General features: G+C 49.1%; 2 protein-coding genes across 2 annotated transcripts; one reads left to right on the forward strand and one right to left on the reverse strand.

Annotated features, from left to right (window-relative positions):
• The first annotated feature begins 491 nt into the window (after positions 1-491).
• On the forward strand, positions 492-11,776 carry LOC120647346. The gene is made up of 2 exons (XM_039924108.1): positions 492-942; positions 9,903-11,776. The coding sequence occupies exons 1-2, from the start codon at positions 837-839 to the stop codon at positions 11,447-11,449; spliced, it is 1,653 nt and encodes a 550-aa protein (XP_039780042.1). The 5' UTR covers positions 492-836; the 3' UTR covers positions 11,450-11,776.
• Positions 11,777-12,573: 797 nt separating this feature from the next.
• On the reverse strand, positions 12,574-19,661 carry LOC120647344 (ABC transporter C family MRP4). Its single transcript, XM_039924107.1, has 11 exons — positions 17,002-19,661; positions 16,598-16,918; positions 16,433-16,519; positions 15,488-16,165; positions 15,244-15,408; positions 14,538-14,832; positions 14,188-14,402; positions 13,702-14,007; positions 13,561-13,624; positions 13,219-13,458; positions 12,574-13,071 (listed from the first exon to the last, which is right to left on the reverse strand). Exons 1-11 carry the CDS (start codon positions 19,045-19,047, stop codon positions 12,968-12,970), a joined length of 4,521 nt encoding a protein of 1,506 aa, XP_039780041.1. The 5' UTR covers positions 19,048-19,661; the 3' UTR covers positions 12,574-12,967.
• Positions 19,662-27,943: the final 8,282 nt, after the last annotated feature.

The raw sequence follows: 27,943 nt of genomic DNA on the forward strand, positions 1-27,943 counted from the left end.
GCCTCCCCCTCGAGCTCCGCCGCCCCCTGCTCGAGCTTCACCGCCCCCTCCAGTAGCGTCGCCAAGGGGGCGGCGCTGGGAGCTCCAATCGGTGGCGGCATTGGGAGCTCCATGGCGGCGCGCCTCTGGCCATCCCGCCCCTGCCCTCGGCGGCCGAGCTCCGCGCGAGGGGGAGGCGCGGCGCGGCTCGCTGGAGACGGAGAAGACAGAGATGAGGAAGAGATGTTGTGGAGAAGGCTGAGCACTGGGCCCTTATGTCGGTGAGTGAGAGAGAAGAGGAAGGGGTAATCTTGTCCATATGAATATACGGTACCCACCGTACGTCTGACACTGGGCCCAAATCATTTCCAGACGTATACAATGGCGTATCTCAAACATGTGGAGAGTTATAATGGTTGTAACATAGTTTTTTGAATAGTAATGGTGTGTTTCAAAAACAGAGAAACTATAATGGCGCAGATCTAATTAACCCCCATATTCCCCCCGCCCAACCGCATGCCGGAGCCGAAGGCTGAACTAATCGGCGGCGTCCTTTTCGCGGAGCCCCGCAGGCCGCAGCCGAGCCTGACCCGCCGCGACAGCGACCCCCCGTCGGCGTCGCCGTCGACCGCGCGGAAGCTGCGGGCTCCCAACCAATGGAGCAGCCCCTCTCGCTGGACCGGAGCTCGGGGGCGCCCAGCCAGCAGCCGCCGGTTTGACCTGTGAAAATACAGCGACGAGAGGAGAGGAGAGGGAGAGCTTCGGGTCCAAAAATAAGAAGGGGGAGCAGGGCCGCAGCCGCAGGGGTGTGGAGTAGTTGACTTGGAGAGAGGAAGGAAGGAAGGAAGGAGTCTGCGATGGAGTGGAGCTGGCTCTGCTGCGGCCGATCCAACGCCAGATGCGCCGCGGTCAACCTCCCCGAGCCGTTCCACCTCCCGGCGCCCATGCCCGAGTGGCCGCAAGGTTTGGGGCCTCCTCCCTCTCCCTCTCCCTGCGCCTCCCCTTTGTCCGCTAATTGGTTGTGGAACCAGTTGCATTGCTGCTGCGCGTTGGGTTGGGTGGTGTTTCGTGCTTGAGCTGTAGGTGATCCGTATGAAATTGCTGCTAGATTTGTTGCGGCCGTTGATGATCACCCGATTTTGCTTGTTCGTTTTCCCTGTTGCTCACCGGGAGCTTTTTCCGTGATAACCGGTAGGATTGATAGTTGCCTCAAATTCTTCGGACCTTACTGCAGTTGCATGACATCCAATTATCCACAAGTTCTTCGAAGTTAAGAGTGTTTGACTTACCTATAGTTGAACCTAGAAAAATAAAATAAAATCCCACGGAAAAAATGAAGTCGTGGCGATTTGAGTGTGGTATACTTCCTGCTTGCGCCGTCAATTACTTCGATGCACGAGCTTTTAGCACATGAATTTGCTTGCAATTTGACTGTCCTGTGCCTTTTGCTCTCCCATGGTACTGCCTTGCTTCTCTGTTATTCCGTGTCGGCTAGCTGTGAAGAAATTGACTAACTGAATGTCTTGAGAACTAATTTACAAGGTGGTATACCTTTAGGTTCAAAGGTTTCTGTCTTCTCGAGGTGGTCGGTCATATATATAGCATTGTTATATAAGAAACTAGCAAGGTGGCCCGCGCAAATAGCGCGGGTAGCTAGATATTTGATACTTTATTATGTGCATATTATCTTTGTTCTAATTGAAATTAATCTAATTCAAATTAAATTTATAGAAGATAGTACCAACATCTATAACGTCAAATTAGTTACATTAAATCTATCATAAAATATATATTTATAGTGTATTTATTTGGTATTATGAAAATTAATATATTTTACTATCCTAGTCAGTGAATAGAAATGTTCCAGTGAATAGAAATGTTCCACTTACGACAAAACTAAAGTTGTAAATAATTTGGAATGGATGTAATCACATTTGTATTCTACTCTAAAAGAATTTTGTGCCAATAGTATTGTTTGTGATGTCTTTGTAATTGTTTTGTCCCAATATCCAAGATGAAGGTAGCATCAATGTTTTTTCACAATAATATTGTCGTGGGCTTTTGGGGGTACCCACAGCCGGGTGGCGGAACGCACCCGCCTATTCCTCGAGGGGGAGTACTCGGGGAAGTGCCAAGCTATTAGGCCGATCTAGCTCAGGGGCAAGAACGCAAGAACACAAGAACACACAGATTTAGAGTGGTTCGGGCCGCCGGAGCGTAATACCCTATATCCACTGTGTGTACTTAGTATGAATGAGTCTATCCTCTGCCCAGCCGGGCTTGAATTCCTTTCCTCTAGCGAGCGTCTCCCTTTTATAGACCAAGGGGACGCATACACAGGCGTTCAGACCCCGACAGGTGGGTCTAACGTGGATGTATAATATACTGCGCAGAAGGCTTCAATGGAGCTACAGCGGTTGGGAATCTCTTCTCGGATACACTTCATTGCCCTGTTGACTCTCTGACCGAGGGGGGTCTTTATTTGTCCCATCGGCGAGGTGCACGTTGGGGCAATGTAGTTTGCGGCGTAGTCTGTCGAGGCTACCGTGCAGGCGTCATAATGGGCGAAACCGAGCCGTCATGTCCAACTGGCATAGTAGACTGACATACGCGGCGTGGGCGGCACCAGCGACTGCACTGCGCGGCTTGGTATCACGCGACCAACAGTGCAACCTGGCAAAAGCCGCCTCGGGCTCTGTTGTGGCAAAGCGTTCTTCCGCCTACCGTATTGAATGCGGTAGGTAGGCGAGTCTTTCAGGGGAAGCCACGCGGTCCCGCGCGCGTGCGCCCGCACCCACAGACACGTGGCGGCTCCGGACCAGCCCCAGGCGGGGTGTCGGCTCCTCCCTGCTGAGGGGTCCGGGACCCGGCGGGGGTCCGAAACTCCCTGGGTGGTCCGGGGCCCCCAGCCGTTTTGGCTGAGGGCTACCTCCTCCGGGACACGTGGCGTCACCGGACCCTCCCCAAGCGGGGAACGGGTCCGGGACCGTTTGCCGGGAGAGTAGGACTCCGGACCACAGGGGTCCGGCTACTCGGCCGTCAGGGCGTAGATAAGGATAACTACAAGACTCTTGCCTAGACACAGCAAGAGGGGTACCCCAGTCCTGGGGTACCGACAGTGGCCCCCGGGCCCACCTCGGGAGAGGTACGAATCCGCGGGTGGGGCCACTATCGTGATGTATTTCCACGCAACTTGGTTGTGTTGGTGTGCTCATGTCGAGAGCAGGTGCTCCGGACCCCTTGGAGGCCGGAACACCTGTTGCCAGGTCCAGGTACTAGAGCACTTTCCATAGGGCGGCGAAGGTGTAGGCTTGGGTTATGGAACCAATGCCAAGCGGCTACACAGACCTCGGGCCGCTCAGGGAGCGAGAATCACTTCCCCGGACCTGGCTCCTGGCGACCGTAGGGAGCGGTCTCAGCCGGAGCGGGCCACCGAAGTCGACTTGAGTCGACCGTAGCGAGCGGTCTCCGCCGGAGCGGGCCACCGGAGTGGACTTGAGTCGACCGTAGCGAGCGGTCTCCGCCGGAGCGGGCCACCGGAGTGGACTTGAGTCGACCGTAGCGAGCGGTCTCCGCCGGAGCGGGCCACCGGAGTGGACTTTAGTCGACCGTAGCGAGCGGTCTCCGCCGGAGCGGGCCACCGGAGTGGACTTGAGTTGACCGTGGCGAGCGGTCTCCGCCGGAGCGGGCCACCGGAGTGGACTTGAGTCGACCGTGGCGAGCGGTCTCCGCCGGAGCGGGCCACCGGAGTGGACTTGAGTCGACCGTGGCGAGCGGTCTCCGCCGGAGCGGGCCACCGGAGTGGACTTGAGTCGACCGTGGCGAGCGGTCTCCGCCGGAGTGGACTTGAGTCGTTGCTGACGATCCCATGAATTATGCCACCGGTCCTTGTAGCAAGGTGTAGGAACCAGGCCTTATACCAGAAAGGAGCCCGGGACCTCTAGGGACAGCAGTCTCGGATACTAGGGGACTCGTAACAGGGCAGTGAAGTACGTAGTCTTAGGGTACATTACCTGGCTAAGCTACGCGGAGCTTCTCTACCCCAGGATACGGGCACCACTTCTCCTGAGCAAGTCCCTGGGGGTCCGAACTGCCTTCCAACTAGAAGGGGTGTCCCCACCTGACCACAAGCCAGCAACTCAACTTGGATCGTTAGTAACTAAAGAAAAGACTCCGTTTGGGAGAAAGACACAGTTAAACCAAAACGGATAAGTTTGACCAAGGTAAAGTTCAGATAAGACTTGAGAAAGCAATTCTCCTTTATTGTGGTTATCGTGGTATACATCAGAAGTCGGGATTACGAGGCTGGACCTCTACCGCTATGGACCACTTGCTGGCGTTGCCTGTTTGTGCGATGGAGCCAGAGATCGGGTTTACAAGGGCGGACCTTTACCGCTCCAGACCACACGTAGGCGCCATGTTATTAAAAGGATGTACTCTCTTAGTCCTATCTAGGGGTAATCTACGGCCGCCTTTTGTAAGGCATGCACATTCCCAACCAGAGTGGAATCGCCACCCTTGAGTTCTCCATAGTCGTCGGAGGCGAAGGCATCCTGGACGTGCCTGAACTGCATCATCCAGCATCACCTCGGGAGCTCGGGGGGCCCTTCCCTACCTAAGAATTGTCATATGCCTAGGTAGCATGGAGACGAATTCTTTGGCTTTGAATGGAATTGGCCCAGCCGCCGCCGTCTGCCGCCGGAAACCAGCCCGATGATTGCTCATCACGAGCTGGGTGCTCATTTGGATGAGCACGGAGCGTGGAGAAGGGCGGTTGTTCGCCGGCTCGACCTTGGTGCTGACGTTAGGCCCCCGCGCCTGGTGGCGGAATCCTGTCTGCAGCAGCACCAAGAGAGACTCGGTCCTGGCAAGGGAGGAGACGACGGTAGACTTCCCCCGGGCCACAGCGGTCGGCTCCAGGCTTCACATTGAGAGAAAGCCTTGAGCCGACGCCATGTCGCCGCAGGGGAGTCCTGGTGGTTGCTTGAGAGAAAACCTTGAGCCGACGCGGAGATGTTGTAGGGCGACGCACAGCAGGCGCCGCTGCCGTGCGCCGCCGCACCGAGGGCACCACTGCCTCGGCGTTGTAGCATGCGGCACAGGCGGCATGATGAAAAAGTGACGTGCCGTCATGCCTCTCTTCATCTTCTCGTCGCCGTTGCAGAGGATGAGCTTAGCCTCAGAAGCCTGGAGATCTAGCCAACACTTGCACTTCCCCACGGACGGCGCCCAAATGTCGTGGGCTTTTGGGGGTACCCACAGCCGGGTGGCAGAACGCACCCGCCTATTCCCCGAGGGGGAGTACTCGGGGAAGTGCCAAGCTATTAGGCCGATCTAGCTCAGGGGCAAGAACGCAAGAACACACGGATTTAGAGTGGTTCGGGCCGCCGGAGCGTAATACCCTACATCCACTGTGTGGTGTACTTAGTATGAATGAGTCTATCCTCTGCCCAGCCGGGCTTGAATTTATTTCCTCTAGCGAGCATCTCCCTTTTATAGACCGAGGGGACGCATACACAGGCGTTCAGACCCCGACAGGTGGGTCTAACGTGGATGTATAATATACTGCGCAGAAGGCTTCAATGGAGCTACAGCGGTTGAGAATCTCTTCTCGGATACGCTTCATTGCCCTGTTGACTCTCTGACCGAGGGGGGTCTTTATTTGTCCCATCGGCGAGGTGCTCGTTGGGGCAATGTAGCTTGCGGCGTAGTTTGTCGAGGCTACCGTGCATGCGTCATAATGGGCGAAACCGAGCCGTCATGTCCAACTGGCATAGTAGACTGACATACGCGGCGTGGGCGGCACCAGCGACTGCACTGCGCGCCTTGGTATCACGCGACCAACAGTGCAACCTGGCAAAAGCCGCCTCGGGCTCTGTTGTGGCAGAGCGTTCTTCCGCCTACCGTATTGAATGCGGTAGGTAGGCGAGTCTTTCAGGGGAAGCCACGCGGTCCCGCGTGCGTGCGCCCGCACCCACAGACACGTGGCGGCTCCGGACCAGCCCCAGGCGGGGTGTCGGCTCCTCCCTGCTGAGGGGTCCGGATAGTATATGGGGTCCGGGACCCGGCGGGGGTCCGGAACTCCTTGGGTGGTCCGGGGCCCCCAGCCGTTTTGGCTGAGGGCTACCTCCTCCGGGACACGTGGCGTCACCGGACCCTCCCCAAGCGGGGACCGGGTCCGGGAGAGTAGGACTCCGGACCACATGGGTCCGGCAGCTCGGCCGTCAGGGCGTAGTTAAGGATAACAAATAACTACAAGACTCTTGTCTAGACACAGCAAGAGGGGGTACCCCAGTCCTAGGGTACCGATAAATATTTTGTGGTATATAAATTTTTAGAATACCTCACGTAGAAACATAATTTTGGTATTTATTGAAAGTAATATAAAAATTAAGCTTTCAATAGAAATATATTTGTTTGTTTGACTGGTACTGAATATTTTTGTCCGGAAGTTTTAGTTACGGTTAAAAATTACTCTTATTTTTTTAAGAAGAAGATTTAGATGACTGGCTTAATTACTACCTTGAGATCATTATAATTTTGTTTTTGAATATTAGTCAAAAACTTAATGAGTAGTGGATGCATTGTTTTTCATATCCAATCTCTCCAATTACTACAACAGATCTAAACATGCTCCCCTTGTTTTACGGCTGCTGCATCAATAAATTTGTTGTTATGCAAGCAAAGTATAGTCCCTTGTTTTGGTTCCATTTGCTACATTTACACCCAAGAAGCTCTGCCCACTACACTTTAGTCAATGACGATACATCTCAGATGGTCCACAACTTAATGTACATACCTGATCAGGGGTCGGGTCAAAGAAAAGCTCGGTATCCTCTTCAGCCCGAACTCGACCCGACCTGGCCACCAGGTCGGATTTTTTTTATCCAAGCCCAGCCCGATATGTGGTTAGTTCGGTTAAACCTAATTTTCATGTACAATTTTTAGGTCGGGCCGGTTTTTTTGGGGGGGATTTTGGGTAAGAAAAGTCGATCTCTATCCAACTTATTGTTTATTGCGGGTCGAAAATTTCTGTCCAAATTGGGTCAACATATTGGTTGGACTGGTGTTTTTCGGTCGTGTCGGGTCAGGTTCATTGGGTTGGACGGCTCATAATTAGGTATATCCATGTCAAATATTGATCCCGAGTTGGTTTCTTTAGATCATATATCACCACTCATGTACATATGTTCTTCCCTTCAAAACCTTTTGCATGATTGATTGATGTTGTTTGTTGGCCAAGTCAGCCTGTCTTTTTGGGCCACGATATATATATTTGCATGCCCTGCGGTATGATTGATAATTTTTTCCCTTTTGCTCATGTCTTTTGTCCAAAAAATTGCAAATCAAATTGTTTCCTAATACTAATATACACCGATTACTATTGCTTATAAGAAAAACTAATGGTGGATGAGTACCGCAAGCAGAGATTCGTGGGAACCCCTGTTTTGAGATGTGGCCAAGGGTGTAACACGCGGTAGAGATCCCATCTGTGAGACGAACGGTGGACAAATGAGTTTAGATAGGTTCGGGATGCTTGAAAGTGTAACAACCTATGTCTTGTGTGATGCTAGTTGTTTTATTCAGTCTGATATTGTCAATTGAGTGAGTCTTAAATTAGGATCCGATCACCCCCCCTCCCTCCCGCTTACACGTTACTCTTGGGGGGGGGGGCTAGGTGTGAACATGGTGCCCTAAGGTGGGCGCCGGCCGGCAAGTGGTGCCTGCCCGTTTGGCATGGCCCAATTCTACGGGGAAGACCTATTTCTGTCCGAGATTGTACCCCGAGGGATCCCCGTGATGTTCTGGGCTTACCTGGGATCCTTGTTTTGCTTGGAGTCTTTGCCCGGGGTCGCGGTCGCTCTTCCCCATATCTGCTTAATACAATGGGAAGCGACGAATGCTGGGGGCCACCCCACTGTCCATCGCCAGTTGATGTGACGTGACCCGGGAGAGACCCATCCCCAACATGGTCACAACGCTATCTATGGGCACGCCTCCCCTGTAATCATGTTGTTTTACAGAAAGCGCGCCATCCTCGAGCCCTATCATGATGTAGCGGGGCGATGCATTAAATGTGCCGCGAGGCCAACCCTTCTCCACGAAGGGATCACCCTGCCTCTAAGGGGCACGTGACCTCCCAGTGCTGGGCCCTTACGAAGGGGCCCCACGTGGGTGTTTCATTCCAACCCATTACCTGATGGTAGGCTGGAATGGCCTTTGGGTCTATCTACCCCCGATCCGTCTAGGGCTAAGGGGATCCGTTTTTATGGTGCTGAGAAAAATCAATAGTACTATTTCCTAATGCTAATGCAATACATTTTGACTTGAATACCACAGGGATGAAAGATGGATTTCCATATCTTTTGTAAAAAGTCTTTGATGTTATAAGCTTGGTCTATCCTATTTTTTAATTTTTAATTTAGCTATTTACTAATATTCAATTTGGATTCTTTAAATTAATATGAACTGCTAGATCTTTATAAAGCTCACCGTTTAAATCCTTCTCTTTATTAGGTTAACGTGGGAATTTCTCTTCGAGTTAGTCTAGACCGTTAGATCTTCGTAACATTTAATTGTGTAAATCCTTCGCTCTTTTAGATTAACGTGGGAATTTCTCTTCGAGTTAGTGTAGCCCATTAGATCTTCATAAAATCTAATGGTGTACTCCCTCCGTATAGGAAATAGAAGACTTTTAGGATAGCAGCAGGATCTCCAAAACATATTTTGATTGCTTATTTTTATAAAAATATTTGTTGAAAATGATATATGTATATTTTTATGAAAGTGTTTTTTAAGAAAAATCTATTCACATGGCTTTCACTTTTCAAACTCAATAACTTAAAAGTTACTCATAATTTATATTCCCAATGTTTGACCCAAACCTTATCCAAAACGATATTTTTTCCTGTACGTAGAGAGTATATCCTTATCCTCTTTAATTAACGTGAGAATTTCTAAACCCTCTCGACAATCATTGTGACTTTTTTTAACACTCCCTTGTTAATATAATAGATAGATGTCAATTGCTTTCCTAGTGGCCGCTGATCACAGCAGCACACCATCGATGCCCTCAGCTTCATATATAAGACCCTTATCCTATTGTGTAAATGGTGGGTCTTCAATCTATCAAATTATAGTTAATTCTGTTCCGCCGTATTTGCCGCAAACTAAACTACACATCTACATATTCCTATAGCTAGATAGCTAGGATGGAGTACAACTCTATTATTCAGGTCGTTTTGTTGAGCGAGAGCATGCCATGATAATCCTATGCTATGGTCAGATTTAGGGCTGCAAAACCTACTAATCTAATTTGAGATTGATAAACTGCAAAGGTCAGAGGCAGTGCGCGAATACTACTACACATGTTGCCATCTAAAATAGCACGCTGCCTTACGAATTCTACGCCACAGAAATAATGGAGTCTTTTTTTAGAACGGAAACAATGGAGTCCGAGTCTAATAAAACAATGGAGCCCGAGTCTAATAGGAAATCGGAAATACAAAATTTTAATTCAGTATAGTTTTTTTATGTGATATAGATTTTTTAGAATAATACAGACAGTTAGATCTTCATAAAATCTAACGGTGCAAATCCTTCTCTTTTTTAGATTAATGTGGGAATTTCTAGACCCTCTCGGTGAACGTGGTGGCTTTTTTTAACACTATTGTATTAAGATAATAGATATCTGCCTGTTTACTTATTTGCAGGGGGGAATCTGTAATTAATTTACTTTGCACAAGCAAATAAAATTAGTTATTTTTTTCATGGATTTAAAAATGGAATCCTGTTCCTGGTTGAGCAACAAGTAAAAAATAGGCGCATGTATTGCAATGTTTACCTGGCTTTGTTTTGCCAAATGGGTGCCTTTCCTGAATACTGTAATCTTTTACTGACTTTCTTCAGCAACTCCTTAACAGGAGGGAGTTTTGCAAAGGGCACAATATGCATAGGAGAGCTTGATGTTGTGAATATTACCAAGTTCCGGAGTATATGGAGCTGCTCAGGAGCTTCATTTTATGAGCCAGAAGGAGTTCCTGATGGTTTCTACTGTCTTGGGCACTATGCCCAACAGAATAATCGCCCCTTACAGGGTTTTCTTATTGTGGCAAGGGAAGTGGCTAGTCACCAGCAGATTAATAGCAAGCCCGCCCTTGAGAAACCATTAGATTACTCCCTTGTTTGGACCAATGCCAACTTAAACGAAGATGAGAACAGCGAATGTGGTTGCTTCTGGCTGCCATCTCCACCAAATGGGTATAAAGCCCTTGGCTATGTGGTTACTAAAGGACCAAAGAAGCCCTCGCTGGAGGCAGTTCGATGTGTGCGAGATGACCTAACAGACACATGTGAACATGTTCGTTCAATTGTAAATATCGAAAATGCATGCCAAATTTGGCAGACAAGGCCTTGCCACCGAGGGGTGAGAGGACATGGTGTACCGGTTGGTACATTCTCCTGTGAAATTGATTCAACAGACAGTAAGAAATCGAGAGTTCCCTGCTTGAAAAATTTCGACTCGAATTTGAGAGCCATGCCTAATTTGGAGCAAATCAATGCTCTGATCAAGCACTATGGCCCAACTGTTTTCTTCCACCCACAAGAGACCTACTTACCATCATCAGTTTCTTGGTTCTTTGAGAATGGAGCTACAGTTTACAAGAAAGACAAAAAAATGGGAGATGCCATACTCCCTGGTGGCTCGAACCTGCCTGCTGGTGGAACAAATGATGGTGAGTATTGGATTGATCTCCCTGATGATGATAGGAAAGAACATGTCAAAGTTGGCAATCTGAAGAGTGCTGAGCTATATGCTCATGTGAAGCCAGCTCATGGAGGGACCTTCACTGACATTGCCATGTGGGTATTCTGCCCATTCAACGGGCCTGCAACGATCAAGGTTTCGTTTGCAAGCTTCGCTCTTCAGAAAGTTGGTAGACATGTTGGAGACTGGGAGCATTTCACCCTCCGAGTGAGTAACTTCTCGGGTGTGTTGTCATCTATCTATTTCTCGCAGCACAGTGGGGGTGAATGGGTAGATGCTTGCAATTTGGAGTTCATCTCAGGCAACAAAGCAATCGTGTACTCGTCTAGGAATGGACATGCAAGCTACCCTCACCCAGGCTGCTATCTGATGGGGTCTGAGAAGCTTGGTGTCGGAGTAAGAAATGATGTAGCTCGAAGTAATTTTTCAGTTGATTCAAGCATGCAGTATAAAATCATCTCTGCAGGACACCTGGGAGATGTTGTTGTGGAACCACGCTGGCTGCAGTACATGAGGGAGTGGGGCCCGGCCGTAACATACAACTCACGTTCCGAGATAGACACGGTGCTTAGCTTCTTGCCGTTCTTTCTCCGGTTCACAGTGGAAGCAATATTCAACAGCCTTCCGGACGAATTGTACGAGGAGGAAGGTCCTACAGGACCCAAGGAGAAGAACAACTGGGAAGGTGATGAGAGATCCTAGGCTTCATCGCCGTCATTATTTATCCCAGCTACTTTTATCTGTACCATAAAGCTGTATTTAGTTAAAGATTGCTATGCTATGCCATGATAGAACATTTTAGTTTGAGATATTTTAGATAAATGGTGGTGAAAGCTTGAACATTCGGTGCACTTGTCACCTTTAAGAGACATTGCATTGTTTACTAGCTCGATGCTGTGGTGCCTGCCTACTTGTCCTGCGTGACTGCAAAATTGGGCCTTGTATTGTACCAGATGTACTTCTATTTGGCTAGAGCTACAAATGTAGTTCAAAAATCAAAATGAATGATCTTGTGAGTTCCTTCAATTATGAGTAAAACATTTGCAGAGCCTTTTTCCGATGCATCATTTTCTTACAGGACAGGTAAATAAACAATGTATAGACTTTGGCCTCTAATTTGACATTTCAAAGCACGTAATAGAGCGGGGAAAAACGATGATGCGTTCTCCGTGGATTGCCTCGTCTGCCAGGCCAGCAAAAAAACTGCCAGCAGGTTCGACGAGCAAAGCGCCAAAGCGGCCTCCTGCGTCGGTACTCTTCTGTGATTTCCTGACTCCGAAAAGGGCGTGTGTGCTCTACTGAATCTTTTTTGAAGGAAATTTCTTTTCGCATCTGACAAGGGCAGAGGTGCTTGCTTCGAATACATGTCTTGTCATCCCAGTGCATCCTGATCTGTGCACTTGATGCTGTCCTTGCTAGCATATTTTGCAGGCTAAGCCTGTAATCTGTTCTTGCGCGATCCCAATCAAGCAAAAGTGTCTGAAAAGAACATTCGTGGATTCCTACAACTCGAGCACCAGTATCGCTTCTAACTTCACCAGATGATTTGGTTTACAAGAGGAGAGGTGATTAGCAACGGAGTCTACCCGTCAGCTGCACAGGAAGTACTGTTTTGAGGTCATGACAGTGAACCTGACATTGGTGATGACTCCATTTTACACTGGATGAGCTACTAACCTCTGAGTCAACTGCTGATTCCTGAGCCTTTGACCTTCTGAGTGCGAACCTCTGGTGCCAGGATAGTGCATCGATCACAATAGAATTTGGCAGTGAAATACAGTAATGGACACAGAGAACAGGCACCCGAATCTGACGCCAAAAAATGAAAATTTCCCCACTCTTATTACGCACGTTATTCCCTTCATTCTCCACTTTGCAAGGGAGAAAGCAGTATGCATAGTTGTTATACATACATACATACATACATACATACATACATACATACATACATACATACGCATCAGCTTTGGGTAATGTACTAGTGTCGCCAACTCCTCCGGTGCCTACCAGCCTCTACCAACTGTGTTCCCTCATAGATTCCATGGTTGTTCAGGTCAGGGAACAACCAGTGTGTTCCGCCCACTCATATACACCTCGTTTTCTATCTCACCTATGCTGTCGGTGCGAACCTCTATGGTGTAAGTACACTGGCAGATACGGGTATTTTACCTCCCAGACTCTATTTTTTTGGTTTGGGAGTGGGTTTAAGCTAAGCCTCTCTTATATACAGCTCGATCGAGTAGAGTATTCAGATACAAGCTGCATGAACATAGATGACTTGTCCTCTAAAAGCTTCTGGGGCGTGTCGAACTCTGCAACTTTACCTGAAATCAAGACGATGAGGTTAGTTATTTGTAAAGAGTTCTATTTCGAATTCTAGAATTTGATGAGCAAGTGGGAAAGAAGTTAGCTCAGAAAATCTAGCTATGGACAAGAAAGGAAGCATGGTCAATTCGTTAAAGAGCTCGTACCATCACTAAGGACCAGTACAAGGTCACTGTCAATAACAGTGGGAATACGATGAGCAATAGTACAGACTGTGCAGTCCTTGAATTCACTGCGAATAATCTTTTGGATAAGATTATCTGTTGCTGTGTCAACAGATGCCGTTGCCTCATCAAGCACCAGAATTTTTGCCTGCTTGAGCAATGCCCTACCCAGTGCGATGAGTTGGCGCTGTCCCACACTCCAGTTATCCCCATTTTCTAGCACTGCAAAAGCAAAAGTCAGTCCAGGAAGAACAAATTTTGCATGAAACACTCACATTCCCACTCTTCAAAGAATTGCTTGGTAACTGAAAATATCAAACCAACCTGGACTGTCAAGTTTTTCTTCCTTGGAACGAATGACCTCTCCTAGCTGACACTTTTCTAGCGCCTGAAATAAAAGATGTTTCTTTGATAAGAATGACACATGTTTAACATGAGTATAGCATCAAAGTGACCAGGATTTACCTCCCAAATTTCTTGATCAGGACGCTCTTCAAGAGGATCAAGGTTCATTCTGATAGTGCCCTCAAACAATGTAGGGTCTTGGGGGATGATGCTCAACCGTGACCGCAAATCATGAAGACCAATGGCAGAAATGTCAATGTTGTCAATTATAATCTTCCCTCCGGTGGGTTCAATCAGGCGGAAAAGGGCCTGAATAAGAGTAGATTTACCACTTCCAGTCCGCCCTACAATCCCAATCTTTTTCCCACCAGGAAACATACAGCTTACACCATGAAGAACTAATGGTAGATCATCCTTGTAGCGTACCTTTCATATTCACAAAAAGCAAAGTTAGATGCCAAAACTAAATGGATCATAAAGTACATGCATATGCACAAAAATGAATATTAAAATATACAAAAATTTGCACGCTGGAAACACCAAGCAGCTTCATAGCAATGCTAAGGAAAGCCTTGTCATAAACGGCCATCACTAGTAAAAGCACACCTTGAGATCAATCAGTTCAATGTTTCCATTCTCAGGCCATGATGATGGTGGACGGCAATTCTCAATAACCAGTGGTGCTTCACTAGGAATCTTACAGTATTGATAAATGCGCTCAACAGAGATTATCCTGTTCTCTAGTTTACAGAAGCTCAATATCCACCTTGACATGCGAGCATTTAAATTAAGTCCATATGTCACAGCGAGCCCAGCCATGCCTGTCAATTTGGAAGTCCATTTAGATGCTGGATAAATTTTGGCTGACAAGAGGATGCAAGTTTTCTACTGCACAGAACAAGATACTGTAGTATAAAGCAAGCTCACAGTAGAAGCATGTGAAACATAAAACATACTTGGTTCAATTGTGCCAGGAGGAAAGCTCACAAGTATTGCCATGCAAAAAGCAAAGACGAAAGTCGAGAGCAATTCCATTCGCAGGCAGAGCCACTCAATCGCAGCAAGGCTAGAAAATAAAGGCCGAGCAAAACAGTCAAGAAGGTAAAGATTCCTTTTCATGAACCTTTTCTCTTGACCAAAACCCCTTATTGTAGCAGCACCAGCAATTGATTCACTAAACAAATGGATCACTGGAGACTTCTGGACACTCAAAATCCTAGTCAGTTCCCTTGATGAAGCAATATAATACCTCTGCAAAGGTGACAGTAGTTGCAGGTGTTAGTAAAACTTCACTCCAATTTACCAGAAATAGATCTTCTAAATAGGTAATTACTTATCACTGAGATAGTTGAACAATAATTTAAGAGAATAAAGCTAGAAATATATCATTTAATAAACATTAGCATGCAAACCAACCAATGACTTTGAACATACAGTGGGAAACATACTGTGCCTATGTCCAGTGATCAATACCCTTGTGATAAGGATCAGTTAGGCAAAAGTAAACTCTGTTTATACTACCCATCATGCCAAAGGTGATTGGAGTTCTCAAAATCTATAGGCTGTCCTATAGCAATTTTCTAATGTCATGAAAAACAAGCTGGTGATATTAAATCTCCAATATATAGATAAAACTTAATATCTAGTGATCAAAATATTTACCTGCATCCACATGCATGCAATAGCCATGGGAACTATAAGAATCAGAACTTGCCATGTGACTTTGCTCATGACAGCAACAATTCCGAGGAGTTGAATTGTTGTTGATGCAAATCCACCAAGCCTGAACGCTATATCAAGGTCCACAACACTTTGATCTACAGAAACCTGATATAAAGTATGAATAAGGGAACTCAGGAAGTACATATTATAGACTTCTACTAGCATGGGCAAGAGCAAGACTTACTCGGTTCAAAATCCTCCCAGATGGTGTGGTGTCAAAGAATGACATCGGAGCTCGAAAGACACACCTAAGCATTTTCACGAAAAGCTTCTGCGCAGCTGCTAAACCAAACGTAGCCACAAGAAGGCTTCTCACAAACACAAACAATGAACTCCCAAAAGCAAGGGACATATAAACAACAAGGAGGACCACACTATCTGTTTTGGGTGCATCTCCTTCTGTTTGTGGGTTTGCCCATGCCATCCACCAGTTGCTCGCGATCTGAAGCACTTGGAACATGGTTTGAGCCAGGATAATTAGTGGTATCAGTGTACCTTTGTAGGCTTCCCCCATGTACGACAAATAAACATTTAAGCTAACTCTTCCTCGTACCCTTTCCTCCTCTTGGACAGTACGCTTCTTCTTACGCTCTTCATTCTTCTTTTTTTCCTTTATTCCGCGTGTATTAGATGGTTGACCATTTTCACGCACCTTGTTTTTCAGGTTATCGATATTACTAATACTTGGTGTCAATCTTTTGTTAGGAATCGAAGACGAAACTGTATCTCCATCAGAATCTTCAAAAATGTCCATGGTTTCAATAGCTTCCTTATGAGCAGAAACCAAAGCATTGAAGTCAGTTCCAGCTTGCAGAAGATCATCGTACTTTCCAGCTTGGGTGATATGGCCATCTTTAAGAACCTGTACCATGACAGAAGCATAAAAGAGACGATATTAATATAGGTTCATTAGAGTATTAGACCATGTCCATGAGAACTAGTTATGAAGATAACTAGCCCTCATGTAGAGATCGCATACATTGTTAGCTTCCAAAAGACAAAGATAGGCCAATAGGCAATATGATTATTAGAGAACAATTTGATATGATGATGGAAATTGAAACGGCACGCCCATGTGCATTAGTCATCATAATATACATAATTATATGAAAATACGGCTACCACTTACCAGTATCAGGTCAGCAGCTGGTAGAAACTCAACCTGATGGGTTACATAAATTACTGTTTTGGCTGCTAGTGCACTCAATATATACTCCTGCAACGCAGAAGCAGAGGTGTTATGCAATAGAAACAGCTTCACAAATAATTAGAATAAGGTAACAGCAGTAGCAACCTTAAATAGTTCGCTCCCAGTATGAGCATCAACAGCACTGAAGGGATCATCAAGCAAATAAATATCAGCATCTTGGTACAGTGCTCTAGCAAGCTGGACTCTTTGTTTCTGGCCTCCACTCAAATTAATACCTCTATCACCAATAATGGTCTGGTCTCCATATTGGAGCAACTCAAGATCTTTCTTCAGAGAGCAAGCCGCAATGACTCTCTTGTAACGTTGTCTATCCATTGGACTGCCAAACAGAATATTGTCCTCAATGTTTCCAGATTGTATCCAGGCAGTCTGAGGAACATACGCTGCTGTGCCACTTATCCTGACCTGAAAAAGGAGAGGGGGGGGAACATAAATGTAACAGAACTGGAATACGAGTTAACATCATTTTTTTTTGTATTTATACTTACATGACCACACAATTTGGGTATCTCCCCAAGTATAGACGATAGTAGACTTGATTTTCCAGAACCAATGACTCCACAGACTGCCACTCTCATACCTCTCACTACACTAAGGTGGATACCAGAAAGTGTAGGGGTTGGAGAGTATGGGTTCCAAGAGAATGTACCATCCTTAATATCAATCGCCTTGTCTGTACTACTTTGCGGAACATTTATAGTTGCATCATCTGGCAGTTCTTCTTGCTGCAGAAAATGAGCCAAACGATCCAGAGACACCCTTGTCTGCGCCATCATAGAGATGAGATCCGGGAAGTTCCTCAGAGGTTCTTGAAGGATCCGAAATGTTGCTAAAGCAGAAAGAACCCCTCCTGCAGTGAGCTGGCCACCGAGCAATATGCAAGTCCCAAAAGTTATGACTGCGACAAAGATGGGCGAACTCCAGAAAACAAATGTAACTGCAGCCTGTGAGTACAGAGCCCATCGAAGCCACCTGCATTCCACATTCCTCATCTCTTCCAACTGCAGCCGGTAACGATCCTCCCATGCCTGCAGCTTCAGAATTCTCATATTCTTCAAGCACTCTGAAGTCTTGCGCATGCGCTCATCTTTTGATGCCATCAATTTATCTTGGTAGTGCTCCTGCAGCTTTGCCACAGGAACAGAGGCTGCGATCGATAGCACAGTCGCTATCAATGTTGAAACCATGGCAATCCCGACGTTCTTGTACAGGATGGCGAGCGCAAGAACGATCTGCAGTGGAAGCATCCAGATGTCATGAAAGTACCATGCATAGTCCCCCACACGCTGCACATCGACGGCCATGTAATTCACAATCTCACCACTGGTGTGGCTCTGGCGTGAGGCGTTCGACAGTCGGAGACCCTTCCTATACACCATGGCAGTGAGCCCAGACTTGACATGGATTCCCATGATGTCCACACCCAGGTACCACTGTCGAGCAGTAAGTGTCTCAAGCAATTTTGCTATGAAAAATATGGAGGCAAGGATGTAACCTTCATGGGGGAAAGCAATGTTGCCACTGAGGTAGTCCACAAAGTAGCTGATCAGGTAAGGGCCAACATATGACACAATTGTGTTGACAGCAGCAAATGCACCGTTGATGGCAGCCTCACGCCAGAATGACTTGAGTATTGCCCATGTCAGCGACGGCTCCCTGTCAGGATGTTCTAGCCGCTGGCGCTCGTAGTGAGCGCTCATGGCCTTGTAGCATGATTTTGCTCGGTCCTTGTGAGCCAGCAGGGGTATGTCAGCCAACTCCAGTGGCCGCTGCGCACCAATTGAGAGCAAGGGGCTAAGCCATGACAACGTTGCGAGGCTGAGGATCCCAGCATCACCGTAGGGAGTGACCCTCAGGCACCCGGGCTCCTCCTCTGCCTCTCTTCGCTGCCTACCGAGCAACAGTGGCTCATGCACACCGTTCTCATCCGTAAACTCGAATTCCAAACCGGTGGATCCCATGAAACCAACCAGGCACAGGAAGCCGAGGGCCGGCACTGACGCGAAGTTGACAACCATGTGCGCATAATCCACAGTGCGCGGCTCGTCGCCTATCAGGCGCCTGGAGTCGTCGTACGCAATGCCAACGCAGAGCGCGAAGGAGACCACCCACCAGACCCGCACCAGCGCCGGGAAGCTGGCCCAGCCGAGGGGGCGGGCCTGCAGCGCGAGCGCCAGCAGCGCCGCCCAGGCCACCGCCTGCACCGCCGGCAGCAGCAGCGCCCCCGCCGCGACACGCGAGCCGGCCACGGCCACCTCGTAGCTCAGCGCGGCGACCTGCAGGAGCAGGGCGTACGCGCAGGACGCCAGCACGGCCCTGTGCCACGCGCCCGCGGTCGCGGCGAGGGCCCCGCCACCGGCGGCGGCGGCGGCGCGGCCCCGTCTGGGCGCCGCCTTGAGGCATGAGGCGCAGCGGGACGCGAGCGCGCGCGTGGCGCGGAGTAGTAGTAGCAGGGCGGCGAGCGCGAGCAGCGCGGCGTGCGCGGCGGCGGCGGCGGCCTCCGGGAGCGGGAGGGAGGGGAAGGAGGGCGGCATTGGGAGGCGGTGGGGATCAGGAGCGGAGCGGGGAGGGGTTTAAAAGGCATTGGGTTGGGGCGCAGCGGCCTCTCGCCACGGCAGGGCAGCGGGGGGCGGCGCTAGCGGGGAGAGCTTTGGGCGGCGGATTACGGCATCGGCGGATGGCAACAAACGAGGCCCTTGGTCGCTAGCTCCCCCTCTCCCCTGGCGGTAGCACCAGGCTCCCCCGCGCCTGCGCCTGGTTCGAGGAGGGCACGCAGAGAGAGAGAGAGAGAGAGAGAGAGAGAGAGAGAGAGAGAGAGAGAGAGAGAGAGAGAGAGAGAGAGGGACAAAGGCTCGCTGTCGCTGGGGATTCCGGCTAATGAGATGCGCTAATGCTCGCCGCTCCGGGTTACGTCCGGCTCCTCTGATCTCCCCTCACCACCAACTCCCTCTCGTGTTTAGAGTCACCTCTCCGCGCTCGCCCGTGGGGACGGCCGGCCGGCCGGTGGCGTGGGAGTGGGAGGTGGTGGTGGTGGCGGCAGTAGGTGGAGTGCGGAGCCGAGAAGGGAGGATTGGGGGGGACGGATCGGCGCGGGCGGTGGTGGGAGACGAGGCGGACGCGGGACGATGCGCGAGTACTTGTCGACTTGTCGTAGAGAGGCAGGAGAGCGTTAAGGGGGCGTACTAGTCGTAGTGATTTTCTTTTTCCTTTTTCTTTTCTACTCCACACCGTCTGGTTTTGGCTTGCAACCGGGGCACGGCGATGATGGTTTATAAGGGGAGGAGAGTTCGCAGTGGGCTTCGCCTTCCCCACTAGCTGCTGCTACCACACCACCACCCTTTTGTGTATCACCGTGCGATGCATGGCTCATTTAATTTTGGCTGCTATCCTCTTTTCTTTTTGAAAAAGGAAAACACTACTCGTAGAGTGCATTTACTGTTAGCCTACGATACTGTTTTTTTAGCAAAGCCTACGAGACTGTTGTGCGCGTAAAATTTGCAGGGCTCGCCGGGGCCTGCCAGAAAAACGGAATTTTCGGCTTTTGCAAAGCTCCTTTGGCCATTTATGAAAACCTTGCTGCGATTCACATGACAGATTTCCAGAGAAAGAAAAGCATTCCGGGCATCCGGAATAACGTGCGGAGCGGGGAGAAAGGGACTGCTTCGTGCGTTCGTACGCGGGAGGGAGCGCGATAGTGGGTGCTGCTCTGTAACCCGGTTCGCATTACTGCTGCTTATTAGTAGTACTCCTATATCGTGTGATGCTTTGCGTTTTGCCTAAGAATTATGGCATTTTGGTCTCGATTCAGAGGACGAAAGAGCGTGACCTCTGCCGGCTGGCAGCTCGCTCGTGTGTGGCAATGATTGGCGGCAACACGCCGAAGGAGATCATCACCTTGCCATGCGTTCGGGGTGCCGGCAACTGAGCACCGAGCAGTGACGGCGTCCTCGCATCACCGCGTGCGCGTGCAAACGTTCGACCGCGTTGTGGAAACAGACGGACGCCAAAAAGGCTGGTGGGTTTCATTTCCCTTTCGGTGATGGTGATGCGGACACAACAAACGCCGGCGGCGCAGGAGCGGCAGGCCGTAGCAGCAGAGTGCGAGCGGAATACCAGTACGTGGCACATGCATGTGCACCAGCTGCGAGCGTAGATGTGCCCAGGTGGGCGCACGCAGCGGCAGCGCGGCGGCGGCGGTGACACGAGGGGGGAGGGGAGGGGACCCGGCCGCGGACGCGCACGCGCCGGCGGGCACCGCGCCGGCAGGGGTCGGCGGCGGCGCATGTGAGCGCGGGGAATGTCTTGAGCTGGCGCGTATTCTCGCACCACGAAAAGGTTCCGTGGCATTGCCATTCCCGGGCGGGCTCAATTAATGCGGCACAGATCTCGATCTGCGCCCGGGTTCTCTCAATTAAGGCTGCGTTTAGTTCCAACAATATTTACGCACTATCCGTCACATCGAATTTTCGGACACATACATGAAGTATTAAATACAGTTGAAAAAATAACTAATTATATAGTCTAACTGATTCCTACTAGCTGAATCTAGTTGTGCTAATTAATCTATAATTATATATTAATTATCAAATAATAACAAAATATACTATAATAACCAAACGTAAACTTTTTCACCGACTAAACACCTCTAAAACTTAGGGCAGCAGGGGTGCCCGCTCTGATGATGGCGACCAGCCGTGAGCCCGCCAGCCTTGTCGTAGCAGTGGGGCACGGTATGGGCAGCATGTGTGATCTCCGACGTGGATCCGACACAGTTTTTCTTACGTTGGACGAACAGCACCCTGGCCGCTTTGACCGTGCAAAGAGGATTAAAGCATGTACTAATCTCTATTCACAAATAATTGACAACTTTGATTTTACTATTCAAAGTTTGACCTTCAATTTTTTTTAAAATTCATTGTTATACCATTTTAAACATATGTCATACTTAAAGTATTCTTGACATAAAATACAATGATACTCTAAGTGTTCTCGTTAACTGAATACTTTTAAAATAATTAGCGGTCAAAGTAACAATAGAAAAAGTCAAAGTTGACAAGCATTCGTGAACGGAGGTTTAGTACTTTTTTGCGGGTAATTAAAGCATGTAATGTTAGGGGGATTTTCATCGACCTTTTCCGTCTTTAAAAATCCCATCCTCCTATGTCGTGTTTGCTAAGAGCAAGAGCTATGGTTGCGCCGGCACCTGGGCGAAAAGCAAGCCAGCTTGGCGTCTATTTAATGCTCCTGTAGCAGCTGCCACGTGCGGTGCAGCGCAGTGGCCAATGGGCAGCCAGCGGCGCAGCGCAACGGCGAATGGGAGCCTCCCGCTTCTGCATCCGCCCGCTTCCGCCGGCGTCTCGCGAAACGCCTGATTCCTTCTCTCTTGTTTTATTTCTCATCCAGCTCAGACTCAGCCGACGCCCCGTGACCCATAATACTTGCTCTAAAGCGAAACTGCGAGAGGGGGACAAGTGGTACGTGAGGCCTGCTGCTGCCGCTGCCGGCGAGGATGCACGACATCGTCGACGCAGTGGCCGAGCCCTAAGAGCGCTTATTCGTTGCATTTACAGTAGTGTTGGGGTGTGACGGAGCGGGCACCGCCGCCCGCGCCGGGCGTCGCCTGGGGGCGGATAGATCCATCGATCGATCAACAACGCAGCATTTATCACACCACGGAACTAGCGCTTTTAATAGGCTATCTCCAACAGCGGACGCATACGGGAACGCAAAGGCAAAAATGCCTCTCGAAACGTACTGTAGCAGTATGCATCAGCCTCCAACAGAGGATGCATATGAGGGATCCATTTTGCGTTGGAGGAGAGAGAGATGACGCAAAAATGAGTACCCTCTCTCCTCGACGCATCGGCCTCCAGAGCAACGACCGCGCCGCGGTAAATGCGTCCGAGCTCGGGAAAATACACTTGCCCCTGGTAAAAGCCCGCCAACCAACCGTCTCCCTCGTTTGTCTCTCCGTTTGCGTCTTCTGTTGGAGTGCATAATATTTGCATGCCGCAATCCACGGACACAGAGAAGGCATTCGTACAAATGGATACTCAAATATGCATTCCATTGTTGGAGATAGCCTAAGGTTTAGTTATTCCGTGTCCGTGGCAGCTGCTGAGATAAGGTTATCGCTTTTAATCTCCCCGAAGTGGTCGGTTACGTAACCCGCGCGAGCGATCACCTCGTCCACTGCCGTAACAAGAAAGAACTGGAGCAGTGGCGGAGCGTGACGTTAAACCAAAGGGGGCCATTTGGCAAAGCCATGATTAGTTCAATCAAGTTCCGCATCTAGCAAGCCTAATGCATCAATAACTCTTGAAAAGAAACAAAAAAAATCACACATAACAAACGGATAAGGACCTGCAGCGGTACAGGGAGTGCAAGAGCCGTGAGCACAGATTTTGCGGTTGTACCATCTCTCGAGTACAGTGGTGCATGGAGGCTAGTTGAGCATGTAGATTGCTAGCTGAGCATGTAGATTAGTTGGTGGTAGCGTCACGACAAGGCAAGCACACGAAGATGTGTCGGCATCAATGCATTAGGCGAGCGACAGCGAGCCGGGCACCTCCTGACGACGAATGGGCCGGCCGGGAGCACTCGCCAGAACTCCGTGCCGGCCCCTCATCAAGACTCCGAGTGCGGCCACCAGCACAGGACGCACCGTCGAGCGAGTCGAGTCGACGCGTGGGAGTGTGGCGTCCAATGCAACCGCCGCCGCGGCGGCTGCCACTGCCGCTGGCAGCGTCGTCGATCGGCCGCTTGATCGACCGGTTCGTCGCCACTCCGAGTCTCCGATCCCGGCCGCCCACTCGGACCAATCCAGCCGCGCGCGCGCACCGCTCTGTGCCGCTGATCCACCGGCGGTGCACCCAAATTCACTGCATAGGGGTGGTAAAGGACTCTAGATTTTGGCCTAAAAAATCTAAAGGTCGGACTCTAAAAAAATTAAACTCTAATCTTATAAAATTTTGAGCTAAAAAAATTAACGACATTGTTGGAGTGTGAAGAGGCCACTAGAATCACGGTCTATTACCACCCCTAATCGTGCATGGGTGATGGGTGGCATGTGGTAGTTAGGGGTCGATGAAAATAAATGTCTTCTCTAGAGGCTATATATGCCGTGTGTGTCATGTAGTACACCACACCATGCTGGAAAGTGGAAACAAACAAGTGCGTGTCGATGTCGATCGTGGCCTCATGCGCAGCCGCAACATGCAGGAACTTACGGACGGACGGAGCTCCAGAAAAGCCGGCGTTCCATACAAGTAAGTATCATCAGACGGACTGCTTTTGCATTTACTGGACGTCACGCGACGATGCGAGTGCGGAGTGCTCACTGTCATGCACGCAGCAGCTGACCGGTGGTGTTCCAGATGATCGAGAATGATACCCTTTTTCTTCATTGTTTTAGGCCGAAGTCCGGTCTCAAGTGAAAATTTCATGGAGAATTTCATGACATTAAATATCATCAATTTTACTGACGTGACAAGAAGAGAGAAAGTTAGAGTTTCATGAGATGTGAGGAGAGTTTCATCACTATAAAACTCATCTGACACGGTTATCTAGTTTTCAATCTAGGTATATGTGCCCATAAAACTCTCACTGAGACTGGCACAATGCAACTTGATTATTAAGACCCTGGGACGACACAGAAATAAAGGTCGAGGGATATAAAGAGTGCATGACACGTCAAAAGCTAAGCTAGCTGGTGGCGCCTTTAATTACCGGCCAGTTACTTATTCGCAAAGGCAATGCGTTGTCCCGTCGCGGATGGCGGTGGCGGTGGCGGTGGCGGTGGCGGCGTGGACGGAAGAGCACCGACACGGGTGAGGCGGCGAGGACGCTCGTGCTGCGTTTTCTCTAGCTACGGGCCAGCTTACTGATGACTGCCTGGCACGAACGGAGCCGGAAGAGGAAGCTCCGGTCCGCCCTCGCGTAGTGTGTCGACCTGGCCTGCTTTCAAAAGAAGCCGACAGCTACTACCCTTGCCCAGAAAATGACTTTGCATTCTTCTACTCCTAGCATTACAAGTACTACTCCTATATGATGATGATAAATGGGACATCATAAAATTAATTGTTAACATTATTAATACTCACTTCAATTAATCCAATTATCCCTCTCAGGGCAAGCCTGGATGAGCAATCTATGAAGATGTTATTTGAATAAGACGTTTAGTTCTCGATAGGAGAATATTTTTTCTTCTAGATTTTGCTCTCCCTTACTCAAATCCACGGTGGGGGACTGGCGTACTGCTAGTGCTAGTGCTAGTGCTAGTGCTAGTGCTAGTGCTACTTGGAAGGATGGGCAACATCACCTAGCTCGTGCGAGCTGCAGCACGGGACAAGGTCACAAGACCCGTAACGGAACCGTGCCTCCTGGGTGCACCACGAGCCGAGCCAGCGGGTCTCTCTGGACTCACACGTGTGCGGCTGCATGGTGGCGAGCGTGTACCAGCAGCGCTCCCGCCTGGCTCCCGAGCCCGGCCGCCTGGGCCCTAGCTAGCTACGCGGAGCAGCGGTGGGTGGCCGTGCCTGCCCCGGCCGATCGTGGTCTCGGGCGCGGCCCACGCGGACGGCGTCGCCAGGGAACGGGCCAAAGGGCGGCGCTGCACTGCACGAACCAGACAAGCAGGGTCGCCACCGCCCGCTCGGTCGTCCGACGTGTGTCTGACGTGGACACGTGGTTAAAGAGCGACCGGACTGACGGGGATCAAATCAGTCGCTCCCTTCCTGATGGTCCCGTAACTAGAATACGCTAATATTTCGTCAGTCACGTGACATGTGCTACCGGAAATACGCAATGGAAGTGGAACCCAGCACTCGCTCTGTTTTTGGCTGAGCTAAACCAAATCCTATACGCTATCCGATCCGACCGGTCAGCAGTCAGGGCCACTGTTTTATTTGCAATGTGCAGTCAGCAACATCAAATCGTTCATGATCGTCTAATACGTACATAATATGTTGTATTAGAAATTTAGAATTTGAAAAATCCATATTTTACAATTTTTTACTAGCATGTAGTCAGCTATAATATGGCATTGTTCTTGAAACAATTATTATAAGATATAAGAGAAATGAATAACCAAGGAAGTTCATTTTTATGGCGAAGAGGTATGAATCAGCACATCTCAAAGGTACTCCCTCCGCTTTTTTTACATATCGCATTAGATTTGTCTGCCTTTAACAAAATTTATAGAAAAATATAACAATATCTATATTATCAAATACTCCCTCCGTCCCAAAAATAAGTCATTCTAGATTCAAAATTTGTCCCAAAAATAAGTTATTTTATTGTATCTAGTAATATATTTCATAATAGATCCAATGAATAAATTTGGTATCGTAGATATTATTATCATTTTTTATAAATTTAATTCAGGACGAATATAATATGACGTACAAAAAACGGAGCGACTAATAGAATTTTCCTCCGCCATCTCCATCCTAGGACCTCTAGATGGACTTCCTCTCGAGCAAGAGAGTTCGTGTGCAAGTTCGGCTTTGATCCTGACCGTATGCCAAAAGAGCGTCACCAGCTTTGGACGCCAGCGTTGTCCGGTTTCAAGTTTCAACGCCCCACGTACCCATCGTGACGCCCGGCTACCAGCCAAAAACGAGACTCCAAACGTAACATTTTTCTAGCGAAACCTTTCAAATCGTTGTCATGTCCTTCAGTTTGCATCAGCTGTTTCGAATCGATTTCACTATATGAATACAATGCCGCTGCTTTCATCTGGCCCGTCTTTTACTTATAGTTTTTATTTAATTATTTTTTTTTAAAAAAAAGAGAGGAGGCCGATGTCTTGATTCGGTCCGTTGAAGCATGCACGCATGTGTCTGTTTGCAAGTTGTTGGACCCGTGTCGTCCGCGTTGTTTTTTGTTGCATCTGGAGGATCGACCGCGCAGCGCAGGCTGCCAGCAGGAGTCCGTCGATTCCGGCATGGGAGGCGCACGCCGTGCCATTCTAGATTCTCCGGCTACCTGCGGCCAAAAGGCACAGGAGATGATGGTCTTCGTCAGAGAGCATTATTATATATATATATATATATATATATATATATATATATATATATATATATATATATATATATATATATATATATATATATATATATATATGTAGACACACACAGGTACGCTTACATGCATGTACGAAGATGTCCGTCAGGAATGGAGGGCGTTTATTTGCTTATCTGAACATAATGGCGCCCATGTGGCGCGATCATGAGGTAATTGGTGTGCACTTCATTCAACTGAACCGAACTGAAGCATCTAAGAGCATGCATTATGGTCGACGAGGAGCTGGCGACGTCCGAGCTGGAAGAGAGAGGAAGGAAGAGAGAGATGAAAGCTGGCGCCCGGCAAACCGCCGACGAAAGGCGGACGTCTATGATGTTTTGGGGTCCACCAACACAAATCTTACACTCCGATTGGCTGCCGACCATGTGAAAAGCACAGTAGTATTAAATGATGCAAGTGGTGGTGAATAAAAAAAAAACAGCACGCTGAGCTGGACGTCGCTCTCGCCAACTAGCGGGCGAAATTATAAGACTTGCTCTAATGCCGGTGCTAAAAGCCTGAAACGGATCATCGTGATCACCAGGTGTCCAGCCTCGCAGCGAAAATCAGGTTCAGTGGAAGTACAGCAGATACACACGCAGCATCTGGAATCCGGATGCATGCGAGCTCTGGAATGCAGAGTAGCTGGCCTTATTCTCTCCGTGCTCATCCTGATCTATTACTTCTAGAAGAGAACAAAATGAAGAAGATGCCATGATACTGAACAAGCTGATCGGCGGCTCCATCTGCAAGCACCACCATGTGGATGGAGCTTCTGCGTTTCCCCCTTTCTGAAGCATCATCATTGCATTCCTGATTCTCCCCAAATCCCCCACCCAAAAAAAAAAGCGGGTGGCCCAGCGGGGGTACTCTTCAGCACCACAGGAAGAGCTAGGGCGTTTAATTTGGCGGATTCTTCAGAGCTCATTCAGACAAGGGAAAGATACAAAGGGGGCCTTTGCCTGGAGATGCCCAGGCAACGGGGGGAAACGGTGGACGCCCGTGTTCCGGGAAAGCGTGGCATTCTGTGCCCGGCGGCGGCTTCTGTCTGCAGGCCCCCCTTCTTAGTAATGGTAACGACTCCCTAGTCCCTACCAGGCCTAGCCAGTTTTGTCACTTGTACGAGGATGCTCGGCAACGGCCAAGCTGCGGCCGAGCTGCCACGGCGAGCGTCACGCTCACGTCCCATGTGTGGTTCCAGTTGTCTGTTTCATTGTCTGCCTGGTCCCCACTTCCCAGCTGAGTCTGATCAGTGGACTGCTCAACGTCTGAACCTGAGAGTGAGAAGTGAGAACCCAGGGCAATAATAACTCAGCAGAGGGAATATGCATGTATGGGCCACAGATTCTCTTCAGGCCTGGAAAA

The sequence above is a fragment of the Panicum virgatum genome, chromosome 9K (genome assembly GCF_016808335.1).
Source record: "Panicum virgatum strain AP13 chromosome 9K, P.virgatum_v5, whole genome shotgun sequence".
NCBI lineage: Eukaryota > Viridiplantae > Streptophyta > Magnoliopsida > Poales > Poaceae > Panicum > Panicum virgatum.

What these genes read in the sequence shown, in the direction of transcription:
- LOC120647346 (XM_039924108.1), top strand. Translation starts at nt 837, where the DNA reads ATGGAGTGGAGCTGGCTCTGCTGCGGCCGATCCAACGCCAGATGCGCC. An exon ending in CATGCCCGAGTGGCCGCAAG is followed by an intron (nt 943 to 9,902) that starts GTTTGGGGCCTC and finishes ACTCCTTAACAG; the next exon opens with GAGGGAGTTTTGCAAAGGGC.
- LOC120647344 (XM_039924107.1), bottom strand. Translation starts at nt 19,047, where the DNA reads ATGCCGCCCTCCTTCCCCTCCCTCCCGCTCCCGGAGGCCGCCGCCGCC. An exon ending in TTGAACTGATTGATCTCAAG is followed by an intron (nt 14,008 to 14,187) that starts GTGTGCTTTTAC and finishes TGAATATGAAAG; the next exon opens with GTACGCTACAAGGATGATCT. An exon ending in TGTACTGGTCCTTAGTGATG is followed by an intron (nt 13,072 to 13,218) that starts GTACGAGCTCTT and finishes TCTTGATTTCAG; the next exon opens with GTAAAGTTGCAGAGTTCGAC.